At 44.7% G+C, this 25,217-nt stretch overlaps 1 protein-coding gene and 1 long non-coding RNA gene across 2 annotated transcripts; both read left to right on the top strand.

The window, feature by feature from the left end:
* Positions 1 to 6,559: 6,559 nt before the first annotated feature.
* Positions 6,560 to 10,020, top strand: LOC309366292. Its single transcript, XR_014166628.1, has 5 exons — positions 6,560 to 6,595; positions 7,221 to 7,281; positions 7,412 to 7,448; positions 9,075 to 9,208; positions 9,888 to 10,020. It is a non-coding gene; the product is annotated as an uncharacterized lncRNA (long non-coding RNA).
* Positions 10,021 to 16,775: 6,755 nt separating this feature from the next.
* Positions 16,776 to 24,399, top strand: CYP1B1 (cytochrome P450 family 1 subfamily B member 1). The gene is made up of 3 exons (XM_081905380.1): positions 16,776 to 17,419; positions 20,822 to 21,817; positions 23,646 to 24,399. The coding sequence occupies exons 1-3, from the start codon at positions 17,382 to 17,384 to the stop codon at positions 24,250 to 24,252; spliced, it is 1,641 nt and encodes a 546-aa protein (XP_081761506.1). The 5' UTR covers positions 16,776 to 17,381; the 3' UTR covers positions 24,253 to 24,399.
* The last annotated feature ends 818 nt before the right edge of the window (positions 24,400 to 25,217 follow it).

Here is a 25,217-nt window from a genome sequence, read left to right as displayed (position 1 = left end):
CAGGGAATGTTATAGCTGTGTCCCAGTCCCAACATGATAGCTCCCAGACAATAATCTATGCATCTCATTAGACTTAACTACAGCTAGCATTGTACACTTATGGCATACGTTTTCATTGGGTAGAGTCCACTTCATGAGGTGCATGAAAAATGTTTTGGTCTGTATTGTACCCAAATACAGATTTAAGATGTACACTTTCATGGAGGAGGTTCCACTTCATCAAAAGATATGGCAACTGACAAGTAAATTGCCACAGAAGCTAACATTGGATACCACCCAAAGCTTTCTGGTGAGCAGGAGACTCCACCTACTAATTGAGAAAATTTTCAAGCACTTGTGGAAACTTTTTATGTGTCAGCTTAATGGACCTTAAACTAGATGTTGCAGTTGTGAATATCTTGGTTTTAAAGCCAGTAACCAAGCGGCTGAGCTGAATGGAATGTTTGCATTCATACTTTTGTTCCATTGTTTAAACAGGATAAATGGATTTCAGTTTTGCCAAATATTTTACACTGTATAAATCACTCTAAGCCATGGAAGATTTTGCTGAAAGAATTAATTTCTGCATGACAACACTTGTCAACACTTTCCCATTGATTTTTTTTTTTAAAAAAAGAAGGCACTTAAGACTGCTCTTGTGGGAGAGGTTATGATGTAGTTTATGAAGTGAAGAGAAACTGAGCTTCCTACAAACCTATGTGTAGCTTAATTTGTGGGTAAGATGGTTTAAGAGAGGTCTCCTCCACTTCCCTACCTGCTTATCTATCCATATGACAGTAGGTTGCTACCTTGATAGTAGGTTGCTATCTGTCTATCTATGACAGTAGGTTGCTATCTATCTATCATATATATCTATCTATATCTATCTATATCTATCTGTCTGTCTATCTATCATCTATCTATCTATGATCTATCTATATATCTATCTATCTATATCTATCTGTCTATCTATCATCTATCTATCATCTATCTGTCATCTATCTATCATCTATCTATCTATCATCTATCATCTATCTATCTATCTATCTATCTATCTATCTATCTATCATCTATCATCTATCTATCATCTATCTATCATCTATCTATCTATCTATCTATCTATCTATCTATCTATCTATCTATCTATCTATCATCTATCTATCTATCTATCTATCTATCTATCTATCATCTATCTATCTATCTATCATCTATCTATCTATCTATCTATCTATCATCTATCTATCTATCTATCTATATCTATCTATCTATCATCTATCTATCATCTATCTATCATCTATCTCTATCATCTATCTATCTATCTATCTATCTATCATCTATCTATTATCTATCTATCTATCTATCATCTATCTATCTATCTATCATCTATCTATCATCTATCTATTTATCTCTATTTCTAACTCTATCTTTATCTGTGGTTTCTTTGTCGTTTTGGTTATTTTTCAAATAACCTCTTAACTTACTTCACTCTGATTTGTTCACATGCTAAGAGGGTGAACAAGAGGTTGAAAAGGGTTGAAAAACAATAATCAACTGTAAGGCCAGACACTCGCTCATCTTAATTCACTTCTCTTTTGCCTTGAGACAGGGAATCATAAGACAACAAGAAGATTGCTATCTCTGATGCCTTAAAGTAAGTCGCATTTTCATAAAGACACACATAGTGATTTGCAAAAATATTTGAGGCAGTAGGGCATATAACGCCTGTGTTTTCCCCAAATCTGCTTCTGAGGGTTGGGAAACCTTCCTGAGCATATTTAAGGATGTGTCAGAGACTGCAAGGGGAAAGCGAGGAAGAGGAAGTCTTATTGTGTGCATGCAATATTGGGTTCTATTTATTTATGTAAGAAATATATGCCCTCCTTTTCAGTTTTCATCTCAAAGCAGCTTACAGAAAAAATACAGCACACAACAGACAAGATTTAAAAGGTAGAATAAAACATGAGAACAACATTCACAATGCAAAGGCCATCTGAAATAAAATTGAAACTTATCAAGGATGGTGCCTGCCTCATTTCTAATGGGAAGGGGCAGGAGATGACCAGGGGTGTGGTCTGTGTGCAAGCAGGCCTGCAGAAAAGGAGGAGGAGGCATGGACATTGGAATGAAGATGAAAGTGGGTGCAAAGAAAGCCTGCAGAGTAGACGAGAGAAATACCTTCATAAATGAGGTTGCAAAGGGGGAAAGGGAGCTTAGTCGTTGCATGGGCTCTGGTGGAGGCAGAGGGTTGGCAAGCAGTGAGCAGAGGTGCAGCCCCAAGTAAACAATAGTAATTTAAACAGGCACCACCATGTATAGTCAACGGCTTCATGCTAGAGAACAGAAACCACAGATTTTTAAGATATTTGTATCAAAAGCTGAATTTGAAACAGATTTCTGCCACTTTCAGGCTTTATTTTCGGTTGTGTAAAACAATTAAATTCAGTTAAATGATCATGTCCAGGCTATTAATTTACCTTCTAATAAAGGAATATTTATAAAGAATCATTACGTCAAATCAAACGGATATTCAGCTTCATCAGTTCAATCGATAGGAGCCAAATCACAGCTACAGTAGTTCTGGAGGGAAGGGAAGAAAGAAACCCACCGGTGTGGGCTAAAGTCATCAAAGTAACTTTGCCTGAACCACTGTGCCAGAGCTTCATAAATCTCGTAAAGACTCTCCTCCCTGAAAGAGAGGGGAGTGGTTGCGGATGGGAGCCCGAGCACCGCTCCTAGCAGGGGGCGTTGCCCCCTGCCTCCAGCTCACCTGGCTGGCACTCACGCCCCCCCCCGGTGGCCGTCCAACCAGTTGCCATGGGGGGGCGTGTCCATCAGCCTTTATGCTGCAGTGCCAGCCTCCCCCCCGGCCTCATTTCTCTTTGTCATCCTGGGCGAGTCACCCACCCTCCACTCCCTTTGAGTTAGGTCATTGGCCTTGCTATGGACCTTAGGTTGGTCGCCCCGGTTGCCCGGGGGGCCTGGTAGGAGTTTTTCCATTTGGCATTAGGCTTTTTGGTTTTTTCGCCTACCTCGTAGCAATCGTCACAACTTTTTGGTGGTATTGGTGGGTAGGTTAGGCATTGGAATAATGTGTTGTGGTGTGTCGAAGTGCTAGGTGTGGCCATCGCCTATGCCTTCAATTTCTAGGGGTATTCCATTAATGGAATCTGGCGGTCGTGTATTCCGTCCGAAGCCTGCTTGGCGGGAGGCCATGGCACGACCCTCGGTGACATCAGGGGTGAGCCTATAGTTGGATTAGCATCAACTGGTGATGAACCCCTGGTGAATAAACCCACTTGTTTCGCGATCCAATGCCTAAGCCAATACCTTTTCATTGCTGTAATCAATAAAGTTGTGGCCTTTTCTAGCCCATTAACCTTATATCACGTGTCCCTGTGTCTTCATTTTACTTCGCGGGGGTCGGGTCCTCGAAACAAAACATGGAATATAATCAGAATGAAGGAGGTATGCTATTATGGTATAGATATTTTATAGTGGAATCCCATGTATGTCTATTTAGAATGAAGTATGCCCCACTGTATTCAATGGGATTCATTCCAAGGTGTCTGTGTGGGATTGTGGCCAGCAGCAGAGAGTGTGGTGGGGCCCCGCGGCTCACCTGACCTCCAGTTGGTTGTGTCACTGCTGCTTACTGGGAGGGGTGGGACAAATGCACCAGTGGGAGCAACAGATTGGCCCCACCAGTGCCTCTTCTCCATGCTGTACTCACCACCACCTCACCCCTCCACCTCTTTCTTCAGGTAAGCAGCAGTGGCATGGCTGCCCAGAGTTCAGGTGAGCAATGGCAGTCCATCATGCCATCTGCTACTTATTGCAGCATTGAAGATCTATTTTATATATAATGTAGGGACATACAAGAAGATAGCACTTAACTTAGCAAGTTTATTGTGTGTCTGTATTCTACATATAGCATCTATTATCAGTACCATATATGCTTTATCGTTTCCGTGATGCTAGTTTAGCTTTCAGAACTAGTATGTTCTAGGAAAGAAATCAAATTGTTTCAAGTGAATGCCTCTAGCTACATTAGAAAATCATTTACTTTCACACCTTTCATTTCTCCACTTTGAAAAGCAGGGAGTGAATTTGTGACTCTTTGGTTTTCTTGGGTAATTCCAGTTCTCAGCTGTCAATCAGCATTAAAGCCAAAAAATATCTCAGTTGTCAATGGAAGAATCATGTAGGTTTTGGACAGCCCCATAGGTCAGTCATAGCCCAGAGCTCTGTTTAGGCATTCCTTTTTGTGAGAGGGTGGGGTTGCAGATGGGGATGAAGGGAATTAGGGTGCACCCACTTTGCCTTATATGCACATAGGTACATAGGTCTAAACCACAGAGCCTAGGGCTTGCCGATCAGAAGGTCGGCAGTTCAAATCCCCGGGACGGGGTGAGCTCCAGTTGCTCAGTCCCTGCTCCTGCCAACCTAGCAGTTCGAAAGCACGTCAAAGTGCAAGTAGATAAACAGGTACTGCTCCAGTGGGAAAGTAAACGACGTTTCCGTGCGCTGCTCTGGTTCGCCAGAAGCGGCTTAGTCATGCTGGCCACATGACCTGGAAGCTGTACGCCAGCTCCCTCGGCCAATAAAGTGAGATGAGTGCCGCAACCCCAGAGTCGGTCACGACTGGACCTAACAGTCAGGGGTCCCTTTATCTTTACATCAATATACCCAATGCACATACCCAACTATGCATAGGCTCTCATTATCCATCCTATTTAAAAAATGAAGGCTGCAGATCAAGCATAGGAGTCAATAGGTGCTTGGTTGTCTGTGTATAGGCATAATGCACCCAGGACCCACCCTTAAAAACATTGATGTCAAGGGCATGACCGCTGGGCATAACCTAGTGTGCTCCTGTGCTTTGTATACATGTGTGGGCTCATGTGATTTGCATGTATTAAGGTAGCTTCTACATGGTAACTAAATCAGGTAGAAAGGCTGTGAAAGACTTGTGCTCATTGGTGGTTCTCATAGTCACCTGGATTTTCTTCTTCTAAGCATAACACTTTCTTTTTCCTTCACTTGGGATGCCTGCCCCACATTTATTTTATTTATTTTTTTAAAGCTGAACAACATTAATTAAGAATAAATGAATGGTAGGATGTAGAACACAGTTATAGGCATCTTTATTTGCTCTCATTTTCATCAAGAGTCTCTCACACAAAGGTTAGCAACTCCCCTTTATTCCTTTTTATTTTGTAAAAGGGTAAATGTAGTTAACTGGGGGAAATCACACACCAGGGCCCACCGCTTTCCTCCTTCAAATTGGGCCAGTTCTTTTGCCCGTCTTGCCGTGGACTATGGAAACCAAGGAATCCAGCTTTTGCTGGCAAAAGTTTAGAGTGACTCTATAAAAAGGTTCTGTCTTGTCAAATTCAGAGAACACAAAGGCCTGTATTGGTTCACATGGAAGCAGGTAGGTGCCACAGATTCTATGCTGATAAGCACAGCAGATAAGCTGTTGTTTACGACCAGTTGCCAGGCTTTTAAAAAACAGGAGATAGGACTAATTTAGGGATGGAATTTTCTGAATACGTTGATGCCTTGCTTATCAATATCCTTGATCTTAATGAGAAGCAATTTAAAAACAAACCAATATCTCAAAAAATACAAACAACTCTAGTATATTATATGCATGTACTACTCCAGTTTTCCTAAGGTAACCAGCACATAAATAAATGTAACAAGTATAAAAATACTTACAGATCAATACTTATACACCCATGTTGCAGCAATACACAACCAAATGGACCTGACTCCATTTGGTTGAAAGGTTGTTTTCTGCTGCTCCAGAGAAGCGGACACGGAGCAATGGATCCAAACTACAAGAAAGAAGATTCCACCTAAACATGAGGAAGAACTTCCTGACAGTAAGAGCTGTTCGACAGTGGAATTTGCTGCCAAGGAGTGTGGTGGAGTCTCCTTCTTTGGAGGTCTTCAAGCAGAGGCTTGACAACCATATGTCAGGAGTGCTCTGATGGTGTTTCCTGTTTGGCAGGGGGTTGGACTCGATGGCCCTTGTGGTCTCTTCCAACTCTATGATTCTATGTATCTTGTGTATGTATAATACATATAATAGACAAAAGTTTAGTGTAGAATTTTGCACAGAATTAGTTAGGTGCTTTTTTTAAAAGGGGGGCAATCCACAGGGGGTTCAGACACAAGAAGGCACATAGTGAAAGATGGAGTTTGATGTGGAAAAGGTCAGTTCCGTTGTAATGGTCAATTTCTGTTTAAACTCTTCTTCAACCCTATAATAATAATACTGGTTCTCCCCCCCTTTTTTGCTCAATTATTCAGCAAGCATTCCATATTTTTTATGTTTCTTACTAGTTATGGTCAGTGTCTCTATATCTGTCTTTCAACCTTTCGTGGCTTCCTGCTTAAACCACAGCTTCTGAAACATACTACCTTTGTACTATTGGAGCGTGGCTGCTAATCTCTTTATTTTTATTAGCCTTTACCAGCATTATTCACAACCTGCGTGCAACGTATGATGGTCTGATGATATCGGCTTCATCTAACTCCAGGCAAATTCAAGCCACAGCAGGTATATCTCAAGATGAAGATAAATTACTTCAATGAACTTTGCTCCGAGGTATTTCTTTCTTTTATTTTTCTTTTTTCTTTCACAGATCCTAGCTGGTTAGACAATGTTTGTTCCACTATACTTATGTAATTACAGCTATTGCTTGCAGATCCTACATATATTCCTCTGTGTGTGCACTGTTTTCAAGCTCACATGCAATTCCCATGCAATCGTGCCTCAAAGAGTGAACAGGCAATCCAGGTTGCAGAATGAGTTGCAGTAGGTGTGGCAAACAAGACTGTGGTGCTCCCTCTTTCCACAAAAACCCTTCCTACAAGTGAGGTTTGTTTGGCCCAGGCATAGGCAAACCCGGCCCTCCAGATGTTTGGGGACTACAATTCCCATAATCTCTGACCACTGGTCTTGTTAGCTAGGGATCATGGGATTTGTAGTCCCAAAACATCTGGAGGGCCGAGTTTGCCTGTGCCTGTTTTGGCCCCTTGTTAGTTCTGCTTCCTTGCCTGTTTTCCCTGGCAACATGGTCAATCTAGACTTAAGCTGTTCTTTAAATGAGGGGCTCCTAGTCCTACCTGATCATTGCTACATGTAGAATTGCAATTGGCATTCTACCCTGTTGCATTCCCACCCCCCACCCCTATATGTACATCCTGCAATGTTCTGTCCACACCAGTAGGCATGGCCTACCTGCTGTGGGCGAGAACATTTGCAGCTCAGCAGACATTCACTAAAATGTGGTGAGTGACATTTTATAAGTGTTTCTATTTTTGTTTTTGAATTTCTCTAAAACACTTTCCCTTGGTTGTTTAAATGAAAGAAAGATACCGCACTATAATGGTATAATGCTGTTGTGCTTTTATTTTTCAGCCGGAACTCGCCACAACTCAGTTCTGGCACCTCTCAGGTAGGTGCCATTGCCATTATAAGAGAACAAGGGGAATCTTCAAGCTGGAGGCCTCCTATTGACACTGTATGGTTGTCAGGACACATGAGGGGACCCAGTCGTATGTATTTAGTTTGCTGTCTGCAAGCTGTATATTGTGGAATAATTAATCAGAATGAATCCCACAGTTCTCTTAAGTACCGTAATAATGTAATCCAAAAGCAATTATGTAATGCTTTAATGAAACAAATATCCCAAATCTGCTAGATTTGCAGTGGAGCCATAATTTCAGTTTTGAAAACCTTGGTTCTAGTTTAAATAGTTTTGTAGGGGGAAGGTTTAACCGATAGTTAAAATCCTTAAGGGTCAAGGAATGAATAAGTTGCTCTTAGCTCATATTTTCTGCTCATGTGGTATTGAGTTATTATCGTCAAGGTATGCTCTGCTGGGGCAATTAACACCATTTACCTTCTCCTCATCCCTTTTTCTCCCCCTACTGCAGTTAATTGCTTGACTGCCCAACTGCTCTTTAAGTAGCAAGAGCTTCTCCTTCTTTCTTTCATTTTCCCCTCTCTGAGCTTCTCTGGGGTGCTGCTTTATGCATTTATGTTGCAAAGCAAATTTAGGGCATGACTGACAAATGACTGTATGATTTTTAACAAACCTAATAGTTGAAATGCATAATTGTCTCTCATTCCAGTGACTAACTTTCCAAATGAGAGCTAGCCCTATCACAGAGATGGGACGTACATTTTCCCTTCACAGATTTCAGTAGCTTAAGAGGGGAGGCATCTGAGATTGGATGACTGTGGAAATTTCCTTTATGGCCACTAGGTATTTATGTATGTTTGTAAAATGCAGGCTGTGTTTACTAGTCAATATATATTAACAATACAGCACCAAGCATTTTTAATCATAGAATTATCCAGTATTTCAATATTCCCATTCATGTTCCCTGGGTAAAGTTGCAACAGAGGAAAGGGGATGTTTGCAATGTATAATTTTTTCATAATAATGTGAATGCATAGCAGACCCTTTTGTAGACCCACCAGGTTCAATCCCTGGCATCTCCCTGGAAAACTGTTGCCAGTCAATGTTGGCAGTGCTGAACTAGATGGACCTATAAGCCTGACTGTGTAAGGCAGCTTCCTATGTTATTAGGACCTTGTTGATTTTTAGACATCTTTTAAATATCTATTTTGTTTCAATGGACTTTTAGCGTGCAATTTTAAATTTGATGCTTTTAAAGGTTTTCTGTCTGAGGCTTTGAAATGTTAAGATTTTATTTGACTTTTTTGCTGCTGTCAGTTTGCATGTTTTGGTTTTAAATTCTTTTACTGTAGTTGTATCAGCAGTGCATACAGTGGTACCTCGGGTTACATACGCTTCAGGTTACATACGCTTCAGGTTACAGACTCCGCTAACCCAGAAATAGTGCTTCAGGTTAAGAACTTTGCTTCAGTATGAGAACAGAAATCATTCTCCGGCGGCGCGGCAGCAGCAGGAGGCCCCATTAGCTAAAGTGGTGCTTCAGGTTAAGAACAGTTTCAGGTTAAGAACGGACCTCCAGAACGAATTAAGTACTTAACCCGAGGTACCATTGTATATGCTTTTTAATTCTGCACGTCTCTTTGTTTACTTTTTCAGAAGAGGAAGAGGAAGAAGGTGTGTCAACGTATATGAATTTAAGCTCGTGAAAACCACTGTGATCCTGAAACTATATACAGTATTGAAAAGTAAGCATTACAATATGCTATGGAGAGATGTGAAAGTACAGCCAGGTGAGGTGCCTTTTCTGCCTGCAGTGCCAGGATAATAGTACCATTCTGTATTATTACACTATTACTGTTGGGAATATATTGTCCCTAGGGCACATGTGCCAGCAGTGCGCAGGCCTCAGGAGCAGACTGTAAATCATGTCACTTTCTTCTGAGAGCTCACAAGAGGTTCCTCCTTCCCACTCACTGCAAGTCTCACTGGAGCATCCTGTTCCTTAAGACCCTCTAGTGGCAGGTGCTTACAGACTTCCCTGTAACTGCAGCGACACGTCTCTGTCTAGAATGATCACCTTGGGGAACTGTCTCTCATTTACTTTATGAGATTATTCCTGTCATCTTTATTAGGGGAAGTGGTGAATCTCCTGTGTTAATTACATTTGGGTGCCCCCAGGGGCCTGGCTTCAGCGGGGACGGCTTTCTAAGGAATGTAGGAAGTTTAGAATTCACTCCATCCTTCATCAAAATCCGCCATCCTTCTGATCAGTTATTTTGCCGATTCTTGAATGCATTCGATCATCTTGTTAATTAATACCTCTATGGTGTGATATTCCACTGTCCCCCAGGACTGGGAAAGACCCTTTAGCTCACCTGTATGCTAGATGAGTTTGATCCAAGGTATGACAAGCTTCACCAAGCTGTGCTTCAGCTTACACAAGTTGAGGGATATGCCTCTTGCCCCCAGGTCAGAGCTCCTGGTCTTCACCCACAGTGTGACTGGCAGAAATCCAAAATGTGGAACGAGCTGAAGAAGAAGAAGAAGAAGCAAGATTCATCTACCTTCAAAACTTTGGTTTCAATTGTCATTGCCATTTTTTAGTGCAAGAGATATTTGGCTTGTTGGTGGTATATTCAAAAATACATAATAAAAACCAAGAAGTTTAAAATTTTATAGATGATGTTTATTACTTTGAGTTATAATGAATTAAAAACTAAGACTAGTGCCAGTCACAAAATGGCCACTAAGTACAACTGGACAAGTTACTGTAGTTATATGTAGTTCCTGTATTTACATGAAAACCAATAAAAATTATTTGGCAGGCGTGGGGGCCAAATGGCCACTGTGAGGTGTGTGGTGTAGCACACAGTGTGTGCCCTGGCGGGGTGGGGGTGGCATAGCACAAAATGAGAGAGAAGAGAGTCATCTCTATTTGCCCCCATGCTTACCTCATGCTTACCATGGGAAGACTGGTTTAGCGTACTGGTCCTGTTTGTGGCAGTCACACAATATTTATTTTCTTCACATGCCTGCTGGATCCTCTTGGAGTCTAATAGCAACAGGGGGCATTCCCCAGTACCAGGAAAATACACAAGGTGGCCAACTGCATTCTGTCTTGCACATGCTCACACATGCACACGGGCCTGTCTCTCTCTCACATGCCAATTTCACATACAGTATACACATATATGTCTCTCTCTCCTGGCCCCTGGTGCATCTTTCCCTCACTCTCACACACATGCATACATGCCTCATGCCTCTCTAACACAAACACACCATACATACATACATACATCCCTCTCTGACCAAATACCCGTCCCCCCCACACTGACCTAGAATACGTACAGCCTTTTCTCTCACATGCACACAAAACATAAGAGATCACTTCCTCCCTCCTTCACACACACCCTGCAAATATACATTTCCTCTCTCTCACAAATCACACAGTCTCTCTCTCTCTCTCTCTCTCTCTCTCTCTCTCTCTCTCTCTCACACACACACACACACACACACACACACACAACTTGAGCTCACACCCCCATCCAGAATATTTCCTCCCTGGAGCAAAGGAGCCACCCACCACCAGCTTCACATTGCTGACAAACAATGGTAGCCTGAATGCACAGGGATACCTCTAGGGTTGCCATACTTCCCCGGGGAATCCCGCCTTTGAAATCCTGGTAATGTCTGGAAAGATCCGGACATATGGCAGCCCTACTCTTCCCTCCCTACTAACTTTTGGGGACAAAGCTATTTGCCTCTGGTGGCCTGAACGAAGGGGCTGGTATTCTGTTCTGGAGCATCTCACTAGAAAAACACCCACACATTTGCCATTTACTATCATTGTTAATTTGCTTTTGGGTATTCATATAACACCCGTGTTATAACTGAGGTATCATCTGAGGCTGGGAGCCATGGATACAAGACAGAAATGGCAGATGAAAAGTGGGGGCGGGGGGAGTCTACTTTGTTACCATATATATTGGAATAACAGCATTTTAAAAGTTCATCTGCTTTTAACTTGATGCAAAAATGACCATTCCCAGAGGCCTTTTAATTTTTACTACTTTTCAGAAACTGTGATAAAGGAGGTGGCTTCCCAAATTTGGGGTTAAAGCTTATCAGTTGTTGCGTTTCGTGACTTCAGTCTTGGTTATTCTCAAGCATCACTCTGAAGATTCGTGATGGAACTAGGAATAAAATCCAGACCTTTGTGTATCATTCAGTCTCCCATGTCTGCTGAAATGGAAAAAGAAATGGCAATATGATCCTTCCCACAAGAGGATGTATTTCCCCCGATTACACTAAGACAAGATGGCTCGCCTGGTGCCTTTGTTAATAGGGTTGCCAAATTTCAAAAAGTAAAATTCCCCCCCCCCAATATGGTGATTTTAAGCCATACACCCAGGTTTCCCCTGACATTTTGCCGATTCGGCATTTTTGCCCTAGTCAGTTTTACACCCAAACACCAGGACATGTCAGGTATATGGCAAGCCTATTGTTACATATAGGCACCAGGCAAAAACATTTCTTTCCCCCAGGCCTGTGGCTTTCCAAACTGGGTGTGTTTATGTTTGTTATTATGGTATGCAATTTAGTGCTTTTATATTGTTAACCATCCTGCAATCGTCGGACGAAGGGCGGCATAGAAATGTAATAAATAATAATAAAGAATATTAATAAGACAACTCTGGGCAGTGCACGGCAGGATCCCTTTGTTGTTTCTCTGTGAAAAATCCTAGCAAAGTAATTTGCAATACAACAGTACTGCAGTGCAACAGAATCCTGTGGTGCAATTTTGTGCAACCAGCTTTTTAGGCGTTGCTCTGTTCCATCTGCCTTTTAGGACACTGGTGAGGAGAGTAATGAATAGCGTGAGCCACTTGGTTATTAGCTCTCCCTCCCTCCTCCCTTCTGCCTTTCATTATGGTAACTTTACATGCACTTTTAATTTGTGTGCAGACAGGTACAAAAGCATAACCGGATATACCTGTTATTTGCCAATGACCTGAGAGAGTTTAGTTTATGTTAAGCCTGGGGTTATGTCAGAGTTTGCACGCAATTCCCCAATAGATTTGCTGCAGGCAATTAGTGGATAGTGGTGTTGGAAGGGGGAGGAAGACTTTAAAGTGACAGAACTTTATTTCATTCTCCTTTAGTCTTTTCAAGCACGCAACCAACTTACTTTTATTCCGCACGAAGGCAAAGTTACACATTCTGCTCAGGAAAAGATATGTATAATTTAAACCATATTAAGTTAGGAAAGAATTTGTTGCAATTTGTTAACAATCCCTGCAGCAGCTAACCTTGTGAGTGCTTTTCTCTCTCTCTCTCTCTCTCTCTCTCTCTCTCTCTCTCTCTCTCTCTCTCTCTCTCTCTCTCTTAAAAAAATGACTGTTATAAAAGCCAGGCTCCTAATAGCACAGAGACTATGTGATGGCAACGTGCTGTGCTTTGTTAATGCAGGATCATGTGTTGCTTTCTCCATGTGATTTGGTCAGGCACACAATCTTAAAGCCCAGTTCTGTGTGTGTTTTACTCAGAAATAAATCTCACAGAGGTCAGTTTTACTTCTCACACTGGACGTGTGCAGCCTCTACAATGAATTTCAGGAAATCCTGAAAAAATGTGTAACTCAAATGCACACAGTGCATGTTGATTCAAATATACTTTATTTATATCACTTGTCTTCTGGCACACCAAATTGTGAATGACTTTGAAAAAAGATAACATAAGATAAATTATGTTCAAATATAAATTCTGTTTCTGACGATATCAAATATTTGTGACGTTAACAAAATTTGGGTGGGACAGTTTATTCCATGGGTAGGCAAACTAAGGCCTGGGGGCCGAATCCGGCCCAATCGCCTTCTAAATCCAGCCCACGGATGGTCCGGGCATCAGCGTGTTTTTACATGAGTAGAATGTGTCCTTTTATCTAAAATGCATCTCTGGGATATTTGTGGGGCATAGGAATTTGTTCATTATTCTTTTTTTCAAAATATAGTCCGGGCCCCCACATGGACTGGCCCCCTGCTGAAAAGGTTTGCTGACCCCTGGTTTATTCATTAGTTCTTCTGTGAGACTCAGTCAGAAATAGATAGTGGATAAGGAAGGGATAATAAAGGGTAGCAGTTAGTTCTAATAATTTTCCTGTTAGTCACGACAAAAGTTAATTCATTAGTGAAGGAGAGGTACAGCAAAGTTAGAACAGCATGGGGATCTTTTCTTTGTGGCCATTGTCCATTGTCAGTCTGGTGGACCAAAGGAAGGACTGACAAAGGAACAACAGGAAAATGCTCTCAATCTATAGCTAGGTTCTACCTTTTAATTTTATGACTGGCATAAGAACCAGCCAATCAGCCCTGAGGGTAATACTTCAGCAGGAAACAAGGGGAAGTAGTTCTACCTAAGTTTGATCCAGGCCAGAAGATGGTACATGTGCTCAAAACGTGGTAAGTGCACTTCCACAGCAGCAGCATCACTAGAATTATTATGGATGTTTGGACTTACCATTGCTTGGCACTGTACATGGAACTTTGATGCCTGTTTGCAAGTTGTATCTTAGCCTATCAGCTGTTGAGTGTGGGCCTCTATGACCATACTCTACAACTATATTGACTGCATTGTCAAGTCTTGGCACAATTCAAGGTGCCCTTTCAAATCTTATATGGTCTGAGTCCAGCATATCTTGGAAAACTCCTGACCTGAAACCATGGTAGCACTTTCTCTAGAACCACAAACTATGTGGAATGTGATTCTTTCTGAGCTTCCTTGTGCGATTTCAGGCAGGCAGGTGAAGCAAACCAGCTAGCCTTGAGATGGTTGAGAATTGTCTCAACATGGATGCCTGTGTCCACATATTTAGAGAGGTGGGATGTAATTGTCATCAAGGAGATGGAACTTGAACTGTGTGAGCACAACCACCTGCTATTCACCAAGACAAGCATGGCACAGGCGTCACTGCCATGGGCAGTGCATTCCTTGGAGGCCTGATCTGCTATCCCTGTTGCCTGAGGCAGACCCTCACCTTGCCTCATGGGTAGGCTGACCCTAGAAGCACACAAGCTGCAGATAAGCTCTCCTGCAGAAGCCGCCTTCCCCTTACTCTGCGCTGAATGCAGAAGTGAGGAAGTTTGGGAAATGTCAAAACATACCCTGAGGGAAGATGGGGCTTGTAACAAAAAACAAAAACAAAAAAACAGCCCAAATATAATAAGGATGGGCACAAAGTATATTTTACAGCTGGACTGTAAAACAAAATGCATATTGAAAGAGCTTTGTGAATTGGATACACTTCCTCTTCTAAACCCCATAAATCTCATGAACATTTCATAAACCAAATGAAATGTTGTATGAGGTCCATTTTTATGAAAAGAGACCAGCTATGTTCTGTCTCTTCTGCAGGGCTCCAAGCAGAAATGGACAGCGGAAGCCTGTCTGTTATGCAAATGGAGGGCTGCACCACCAACCTCAATCAGCCTCCAATGGCCTCTCTTCCTACTTACATCCAGTTATGGGGATGGCACTGACTGTCAGCTTTCTCCACCTTAGGGTCAGTGTTGCCCCTGTAGAGCTCAGCAAGGAGGACGGGGATGGGGACAAAACTAGAAGGAGTTGGCTCTGTCTGTCATTGGCTCTCCCTCTATGTACTGTTGGCCTCTCTTCCTTCTTTCCTACCAGTCTCAACAGGCACCAGCCACTACTGAAAACAGACCATCCACATCCTTAGGGCTTTCCCCATACAATAACCTCTGCCACCACACACACAAAAGAGTGACAGCTGTCACAGCAGGACAAGCAACTGTTTGCTGTCATTAAAAATAAATAAATCAAAGCATGTGGGTTTCAGTAATGAGGACTGGGAGCACACGGTGTTCAAAGAATCAAATATTTTTAAAGCACAGTCAAGAAAATAATAAGTCCCCCAGAGCACAATATTCATCAGGAAGCTTAGTTTGGTCAGAATTGAGTATACCGTACTCTTATTGAAACAACACTAAATACACTACATATGGCAAATGAGCCACCATAGCCACTAGAGGGCCATGGAAATTTGTGTCCCAGGCTTTTTAGACTCGTATACCCATGTAGTATCTGAAACCCAAGGGGCACCTTGGTTGCCAGGTGTAAGGTCCCCCCCCCAGCTCTCCTACCACACTATTAGAGAGTAATACATTTCTGAAAAACAAATAAATGACAAAATTATAACCAACAGAATGCCTTTTTGGAGTGACTAGCTGAATGTGTTGTTGGTTTTCTCCATTCACTATCTAACTTATCATATTTAGGACTGGGGGTGATTTTTTTTTTGCACGGTTGAGATTCATTATGGAACCCTTGGATTCTGTTTTTGTCTTCCCCAATAGGCCAATTCACTGATGTGGACTTCATTTGCTAGACTTGTACATGGTGACCTGGATCAAGTGGAAAGGGGCCATAGCTCCGTGGCAGAGCATCTGCCTTGCAAGCAGAAGGTCCCAAGTTCAATCCTGGGCATCTCCAGGTAGGGCTGAGAGACTCCTGCCTGAAAGCTTGAAAAGCTGCTGTCAGTCAGTACAGACAACACTGGCCTTGAGACACCAGTGGTCTGACTCTGCATAAGCCAACTTCCTATGTTTCAGTGTTCCAAGATGTTTAAAAATCTGCAGGCTGTAGCCAACAATACCTAGCAACTGATCTTTTTGGCTGTAAATCCAGCATATCATTTATCCCCCCACAGTGTGGTCTTCAAAGCCCTTTGTCTTTCAGGTCTCATCTTTTCAGATAAAATGAAGAGGGAGAGAACCATGTACGCTGCCTTGAGCTCCCTGGAAAAAACGGTGGGATATAAATGCAGCAAATAATAAATATCAGCGTGTGAAGGGATTCATGGACCCCAGATAGAGAGATGCACGAGGCAACAAACCATGTGGATTTGTGTGGCAAGCAAGGGTGCCAACTTGAATAAAATATTTGGGGTGGGGGGCAGGTAAGCCCCGCTCCACAATCACATGACATGGCACACACGCACGATTTGAATGGGATTTCCCCTCAACTTTGGGGTGGGGTTAGCCCCCTCAACTATTTTACTGATGGGGACCTCAGCTCCTAGGATTCAGCTACCATTTCAGAGGTAGCATTATGGCCATGCCATGCCAAAGATCTGAGTGTAGCTTCAAAAAAAGATTTGGCATCAAAACACGCCCCCCAACGCTATCCTCTAATTTCACCCTCTGATACCCCGGCGGGGGTTGGCTGGCTGGCTGGCTGAAGCTGGCAAGTCCTCACACACCTTGCAAAGCCAGCCTGGGAAACAGAAGCCTCTCTGAGAAGTCGAGGGAGGGAGCGAGGGAAGTACCGGGCTGAGCTCCGTCCTGGGAAAGCAGCGCGGGGGGCCCTTTGGCCCGGCGCTCTCCTCCGTCTCCGTTTCCCTGCGGATCTCGCGTGCGCGCCCGGGGAGGGGAGGAGATGGCCAGAGGCTTCCCATCAGCCGCAGATCACGCCAGGCGGACTCCGCACGCAACGGGGAGGTGACACACGCCGAGGGTAGGAAACTTCTCCAGCCTCCGGGGGCAGAGGAGGGCTTTCCCCTACCTCCAGCTCCGCGAGAAGCTTGGGGGGCTGCCTTTTTGCACGGCACTTGCGAGCTCCACTTTCCTCGCGGGGCCCGGAGGGAGCGAGAAGAGGAGACGGCTCGCCTCTCGTCGAGGAAGCAAGACAGTTGCCTGGGCTTCCCCTCGTCGCAAGGCGCTGCTCCTCCCGAAGCAGCCCGAGGGAGACCCCGCCTGGAGGAGCTGGTGGGCGGCAAGCGCAGCGCGGCCGGGATCGGGGGCCGAGGCTGGCGCTGATTGGCCGGCGCGAAGGACCTGCTGCCCAGAGTCGAGGAGCGACCGGGATCTTTTCGAAACCGCTCGCTCGTCCTCCCCCAAGCAGGGGCTGCTGCGTGCGTGCGGAGCTCGAGTCTTGGCCGGAGGCAGGATGAGCCAGAGAGATGTGGCAGAAGCTTTGGTGAACAGGTGAGTCGCCGACCCTGCGAACAAGCAACACCCCCCCGTCCCGTCCTTTTTAATATGGGGTGGCTTGTGCGAGGAAACGGCCAGTCGTGCCTTTTTGAGGCAATGGATCCTCCTGGGGGGGTGGGCGCCCCTCCAACATATACTTCCCTTCTTAAGGGCATCTACCCAAATAGCTGCTTTCAGTCTCAGCCCTATAAGTTGGTTTGCTTAGGTCCCCAAGTCTTTGGGTGACAACCTGGGGCGCTTTAAAGAGGTGTAGCTGCATTAGCTTGTGGCAGCAAAACCTGCAAAGACTTCTGCGGCACAGGCAAATACAGTGGTACCTGGGGTTACAGATGCTTCAGGTTACAGACTCCACTAACCCAGAAATAGTAGCTCGGGTTAAAAACTTTGCTTCAGAATAAGAACAGAAATCACACAGTGGCAGCGTGGCAGCAGCAGGAGGCCCCATTAGCTAAAGTGGTGCTTCAGGTTAAGAACAGTTTCAGGTTAAGAACGGACCTCCAGAACAAATTAAGTTCCTAACCCGAGGTACCACTGTACAAAGCAGCCACCTCCTAGGGGCCAGGGGCTTCGACCCTCCCCATAAAATATTTGAGGGGCTGCCCCCCGAGTTAATGGGCATTGCCATTCAAATGGTGCTCATGCAGTGCGTCATGTGATTATGTGTGATGGGCTTACCTAGCCCCTCCCCAATATTTTATTCAAGTTGGCACTCCTGGGTGAATGCATCTATTATGGCATCAGCTTCCATGGACTAGAGGTCTCAGATGCAGATGTTGCCCTAAGTTGGCAAGCATAGGTGGAGAAGAGTCCTTGGCTCCCATTTGCCCCCTGCTGTTATATCCCTTCCACCTGCAGTAGGATAAGGGATCTTGCAGCATCATTTGTAAGTGCAAATGCTGACTTGTTTCCATCTTCTTGTTTCCATCTTCAACCCACCTTCTGCACACATGCTGAGGGTGAGGAATAGGAAAGACACTCCCCTGCCCACAATTCTGGAGTACAGATTTGTGTGGGTAAAACAGTGGTTTTAAAAACCATGGCAGTGGATACAAGTCCAGAACCCAAGATTCTGAAAGTTTCTAAAAGTGGCTTTCTAAGGCTACTGGTTTGAGTGTGGCCAATCTACAGCATAAGGGTGGCAGCCAACTAAGTCACACTCAGGAGTAGATCCACTGAAATCAATGGCTCTACTGATTCAGAGTATGAAGAACATTGGGTATCACCTTAAGATCCCACTGAACTCAGTCATTCTGGGGCTACCCCCAAACTATTTGTCTACCCCAGTCCTATCAATGGTAAATTGCATTGACTTGATTTCTGCATATTGGTCCCAATCCTACAATCAATCAATCAATCAATCAATCATAAATCACTTGTCCCATTGCCATTGGTGGGTCTTGAGGCCGAAACCTATACACATTTACCTGGAAGTAAACCTTCCTGAAAGGGACACGGGTGGTGCTGTGGGTTAAACCACAGAGCCTAGGACTTGCCAATCAGAAGGTTGGTGGTTCGAATCCCCGCGACGGAGTGAGCTCCTGTTGCTCAGTCCCTGCTCCTGCCAACCTAGCAGTTCGAAAGCACATCAAAGTGCAAGTAGATAAATAGGTACAGCTCCGGCGGGAAGGTAAACGGCGTTTCCATGTGCTGCTCTGGTTCGCCAGAAGCGGCTTAGTCATGCTGGCCACATGACCCGGAAGCTATATGGCTTCTCCCTCGGCCAATAAAGTGAGATGAGCGCCGCAACCCCAGAGTCAGCCACGACTGGACCTAATGGTCCCTTTACCACTTACAACAAAAAAAACACTGAACTGGGTAACTGCTATGTGTTTAGCATCAGGATATACAACTGCAACCTGAAGGTTAGCTTGTAATCTTAGTTTCCACACAAGTTTCAGTGAAATCAATGGACTTTGTTTCAAGTAAGGATGTGATGCTCTGCACTTACTTGGGAGTATAGTACATCCTATTGAAACTAGTGAGACCAAAAGCTAAGTATCATTTTGAAAAGCTGCAATCCCTTTTTTATTTGGGCAAGCAATTAATGGTCAGGAGAAGAGGGTTGTTTTAATGTACCATATGAAAGCAATTCATGGCTCTGCTCGAATTCAATCTAACTTATTGTGCAGAACACCTTACTTTTGAAGTGATGGATGCTTACATGCTGTTTAAGTACTGCAAGTTTTCTTACTTCACTGCTAGGTTCCTGCCTGAAACAGTGCATAGATGTGCACAAATATGATGAATTCCCACAACATTTCAAAATGCAAATTTTCATGGAGTGTTCATGCCTTTTTTCTGGCAGAACTCTGGGAAGCTTTCCAAAAGCACAAACCAAAGATGCAGTTTAGAGCAGGGTGGATGGAAATTGATGGTCTTTATTTTTAAAATATGTTTTTAAAATTTGTAATTTTAAGGAAGCTGATTCTTTTATTTGTTTACTTTGTTTACTCTTTAGCGATATTACATATCATATTTTAAAAAAACACAACTTGGTTTAAACTAAAGCCTGTACTTAATGAAAGCATGCATTCAACGATCCCCTCACATACACTGAATTAAAGCCTGCTTTTCCAACATGGAGGAAAAAACCATGGAGATCATGAATGTGTTATTATACTTGATTATGAACGTTTCTGATTCTGCAATAAACTTCCTAACTTATGCAAAAACAAGTTCCCCCAGAAATTACCACACTTGCTTTTGAAAAGTACTAGATGCTTACAGCTAAAGCTTACTCAAAATTCACTCCAAAAATAGCATTTTTGCTATATACACTTAGAAAAGTGTACACACTCTATACTGGAGTATAGCCCTTGTTTTCAATATTTGGTTCACAGTGCAACCCTGTACCTGTTTATTTGGACTTAAATCTCCTTGTTTCCTGGGGTTTACTCCTTAGCAAGTGCGTTTAAGGGCACGATCAACATTAGAGTTAAGATCCTTGATAGCAAAAAGGCTTTATGAGTTACAAACCAATACACTTGCTACAGCAGCCAATTAACATACACTTCCGTTGAGAAAACACAGAGACGGTTTAAGTCAGTGTATTTACCCTTCAGACACACACGCACATGCTGCCTAAAATTAACCTGCCCGGGCTCCAAGTATTATTACCGAGTATGTAGGGCAGGCTGCGAATGCTGGATGCCGAGTGTCTATAGCAGGCTTGCAAGTTTGAGGGCCCTCAATTTGGTGGGTGGGGATCCCTTTGCACGCAAAGGAAACTGCACGTGCAGGAAGTTTTGGTACATAACAGTTTTTCCCTCTTTTTCAATGGCGCCGCATTTAAAACTGCACCTGCGGCCTGACGCGCGGATGGCGGGGGGCGCTTCCCCACCGCAGGCTGTGCCGCCTCTCTGTCTCTGCTTGTAACCTCCGCCCTTTTCTCCGCAGCGTGCGCCCCCGCGCCTTGGAAGAGGTGCTCCCGGCCGGCGTGCCCCCGGTGCAGAGCTTGCTGCTGCTGCTGCTCTCGCTGCTGGCCGCCTTCCACGCGGCCAGGCTCCTGCTGCAAGAGCGGCGTCGGCGGCGTCGGCTGGAGCCGCCGGGCCCCTTCCCGTGGCCGCTGCTGGGCAACGCGGCTCAGCTGGGCAGCGCCCCTCACCTGGCCTTCGGGCGCCTGGCGGCCACCTACGGCCACGTCTTCCAGCTGCGCCTGGGCGGCTGGCCCGTGGTGGTGCTGAGCGGCGAGCGCGCCATCCGCGAGGCGCTCATCCGCCAGGGGGCCGCCTTCGCGGGCCGCCCGCCTTTCCCCTCCTTCCAGCTGGTGTCGGGCGGGCGCAGCTTGGCCTTCGGCGGCTACTCGGAGCTGTGGAAGCTGCAGCGGCGCCTGGCGCACTCGACGGTGCGCGCTTTCTCGGCGCGCCGCCTGCTGGAGCGGCCCCTGGTGGCCGAGGCGCGCGCCGTGGTGCGGCTGCTGGTGCGCGCCTGCGCCGGAGGCGCCTTCGTCGACCCGTCGAGGAGCCTGGTGGTGGCCGTGGCCAACGTCATGAGCGCGCTGTGCTTCGGGCGCCGCTACAGCCACGCCGACGCCGAGTTCCGGCGCCTGGTGGGCCGCAACGAGCAGTTCGGGCGCACGGTGGGCGCCGGCAGCTTGGTGGACGTGCTGCCCTGGCTGCAGCGCTTCCCCAACCCGGTGCGCTCCGCCTTCCGCGCCTTCCGCTCCCTCAACCACGAGTTCTACAGCTTCGTGCGCCAAAAGTTCGTGCAGCACCAGAGCAGCCTCCGCCCGGGCGCCGCCCTCCGCGACCTCATGGACGCCTTCCTCCGCCTCCAGCAGGCGCAGCCCGCGCTGCCTTTGGAGCACGTGCCCGCCACCGTCACCGACATCTTCGGCGCCAGCCAGGACACGCTCTCCACCGCCCTGCAGTGGCTCTTGATCTTCCTCATCAGGTGAGCGGCTGGGCTGCGGGGTGGGGTGGGGGGCTCGGAAGAGACCGAGGCAAAAGCCCCTCGGAGAATCTCAGGTAGTGGAACTGGCCAACTGGGGACCCGAAGAGGAGCTGATCTCTGCTTGAGAGGCGGTGAGAAAGCATTGTTTTCAATCCGAGGGCCACATTCCCCACAGGGCAATCTTCCGAGGACCGCATGAGCGGGTAGGGAGGGATGAGGCTAAAATGGGGGCAGAGCAAGGAATGGGAATTCTAACTTCGTACATTGTTCGGCCAGTTTCTACATACACCTGCACATCCCGCCCCCTATCCAGGTGAGCAAAAGGCTTTATGGATTGGGAGTGCGCACAAACTCTCAAGGAGAGTGCAAAGCTGAAGGACAAAGAAGCCTGAAGGCCTATATTTTCTTCTTGAGCTGAGGTTCTCCAACCATGTAAAGCTGAATGTATCTTCCCATAAAGTTGAAGGTGATAGCTGAGGTGCACATGCCATCGACTTTGCCCATTCTTTGAGAAATCCAAATTCTCATTGAATTTGGCCTGATGTGATTATCTGGGTCTTTTGGTTCCCCCATTCTATCCAGGAAAAATGAATGGCCCCCAGATCCTGTTAGGAGTCACATTAGCTTGAATTTCAGTTTGGTATCCTCCATTAAGATGCAATTGTGCTCTTTTAGAACAATGAAGCACCACCTTGCTGTATAGAATTTCAGTAAACTGAAAGTTGTTCCAAAATATCTTTCCCCCCCCCCTTTAATTGGATGTTTCCTTTCATAATGTGACATACAAGAACAGGTCATATGGCAAAAAAAAATAGTGGTTCATCATTCCCTTTTCCAAACCATTGCTCAGCCCTCTTACTTCAACCCAATGCTGTTGTCAAGGGCTCATAGTTTAGCCTAGCTGCCCAAAACAATTTGTGTGTCTGCAGGATAACAAAACCAAACCAATTTGGATCCTACCCTGAGGCCAAAATGTGTAATGCACTAAATAGATTTCCATGTACAAATTAGCTCAGTCAGTATTGGGTATTAGCTATTGATATGAAGCCATTAAAACTGTATTGAGTCAATTACTGTATTATCTCTTCTGGACACTAGTATATTCATTGGGAGAATGATAGTTGAGTGTTTTTAGATAAAATGCACGTCCTCAAAGATTCAGAATATATATTATTTTTGGATTCATTGTTTAACAATGCAAGAAGCAAAAGCTCAAATATGAGGTTAAACATCTCAAGGCTCTGGTGGGTTAACAGTGAAATTTTGCAAACAGTTTGCAAGCATATTAACACAAAAACCAGTTCAGTAATTAACACTGACACAATCCCTTCCCCAAGCTGGAACGAGGCAAAGATTGTTCTGTTAAGAGCAAGTAAAGAAACAACATAGATTTTTACTTCAATTTTGGCATACAGGCTTTTGTACTATTGTGAGAAGTTACCGTATATAAAAACAGACCAAACAGGAATTTGTAAGGAGGAAGAAATTAGTCTCTTCACATTCATAGAGCTGATATGGGTGCTATCCAGTTGCCTGTCCTGCTTGTGTTAATGGAACTTCCCTTCCTCTCCTTGACCTGAAACCTGCTTGGGAGGTTGGGGACCCACTGGAGCAGACTGAGGGCATGAGAGGCTGCTGAGGGTACATTGCAGGGGGGACCTGGAGGCACAAGAGGTGGTCACACTTCCATCCCACCTGCCAATTCATCCTCCCCACATTTTACCAGTGGACATACATTGGTTTGGGACATACATTTGCCCAGGTAACCTTTTCTTTCAGAAGAGTTGAGAGAAAATTTCCCAAATGTGTTGTTGTTTTTTTAAACCAGGTACCCAGAGGTACAGGCTAAGCTGCAAGAAGAGATCGATAAAGTTGTCGGCAGGGACCGCTTGCCTTCTGCTGAGGACCAGCCCCACTTGCCTTACGTCATGGCCTTCCTTTACGAATCCATGCGTTTCAGCAGCTTTGTGCCAGTTACCATTCCCCACTCCACCGTGGCTGACACCACCTTAATGGGCTACCACATCCCCAAAGACACTGTGGTCTTCGTCAACCAGTGGTCAGTAAATCATGACCCGGTGAAATGGCCTTCCCCAGAGGAGTTTAACCCACTGAGATTCCTGGATGAGAATGGATTCCTTAACAAAGATCTCACCAGCAGTGTGATGATTTTTTCGCTGGGCAAACGTCGGTGCATTGGGGAAGAGTTATCTAAAGTTCAACTCTTCCTCTTTATTGCCATATTCCTACACCAGTGCAATTTCAGCGCTAATCCAAAGGAAGACACGAAAATGGATTTCACCTATGGCTTGACTATTAAACCCAAGCCGTTTGAACTCAACGTCACACTTCGAGATAACATGGATTTGCTGGATAGCACTGTACAGAGACTTCAGGCAGAAAAGGATTCTGAAAATTGCCTCCCAGATATGTAAACGTTGAAGTTTGAACACTGTTTGTAGTCCTCTTATAAGGATCATTTGCCTTTGCCTTTTTATATTTAAATGAAACACATTGAAATATAATGCATTCTGGAGAGGTAGTAGCATGAAAATGAAGTAAAACGATGCATTATTTTTCAAGTATGGATTCGGTTTTAACCATTGGTATTTCATTACCTCTGCATTTCTTGTCAGGCAGAAGCAAAAAGGGCATTCTCCAAAGTTGTTTTAAAAATCTGAAGTTCCTTCCACAGTAGTGTTTAGTTTGGGATTGCCATGCTTCGTTTACTCGTTGTTTTATGGAGCACCCACATGATGAACACCCATCCAATCATTGTCATCCTATCCTATATTTTCCTGCCGTTCTTCAGTCTTTTCTCAGACCGCAGGAAGTCTGACTTTGCACAAGAAGACCTCTATAGCAGTGGAGATTGTGCTGCTCTTTCGTCACTTTAGAAAGGGCAGGATTTTGACACGACCAGTTTGATGTGTGATGCAGTTGAATCAACACAGCACAATTCACTACTGTTGCAGGCACCGTTTTATCATCCCGGTTACACAGTCTTTTTAATAAGCACATTTTAAATGCTTTACAAGGGTTTATGTCTAGTATCGCTATTGTTTTTATTACATTGGTGAAATACCACTTAAGTGAAAGTGTGCAAGCACTATGATGCTAAAATTTAAAATATGATGGGGTGAAGTCCCTTTCTATCCCCAGCTATCTGGGCAACAATTTTTATCCTTTTTTAAAAAAATGGTGCTTTACCATCTGATACAGCTACTCCCTATACTGCCAAAGGTACAAGTTGGGATTGTATGTGTGAATGACAATTGTATTTCAATTCCTTGGTTATAAAATATCTCTCCATTGACATTCCAGATGTTTTTGTCTGAAGAGATTTTAAATATAAGCACAATTTCATTCTCAAATATTATTGACATTTTCTAAAGTAAGC

Source organism: Podarcis melisellensis, assembly GCF_964234715.1.
Source record: "Podarcis melisellensis genome assembly, chromosome: 3".
In the NCBI taxonomy this organism is placed as follows: Eukaryota; Metazoa; Chordata; class Lepidosauria; order Squamata; family Lacertidae; genus Podarcis; species Podarcis melisellensis.
The sequence above is the reverse complement of the archived record's forward strand: the minus strand, read 5'-3'. Positions and strand labels throughout refer to the sequence as shown.

Coding starts and splice junctions, on each gene's coding strand:
- CYP1B1 (XM_081905380.1), top strand. CDS start 17,382: ATGAGCCAGAGAGATGTGGCAGAAGCTTTGGTGAACAG. Junction 17,420..20,821: donor GCAGAAGCTTTGGTGAACAG/GTGAGTCGCCGA, acceptor TTTTCTCCGCAG/CGTGCGCCCCCGCGCCTTGG. Junction 21,818..23,645: donor CTCTTGATCTTCCTCATCAG/GTGAGCGGCTGG, acceptor TTTTTAAACCAG/GTACCCAGAGGTACAGGCTA.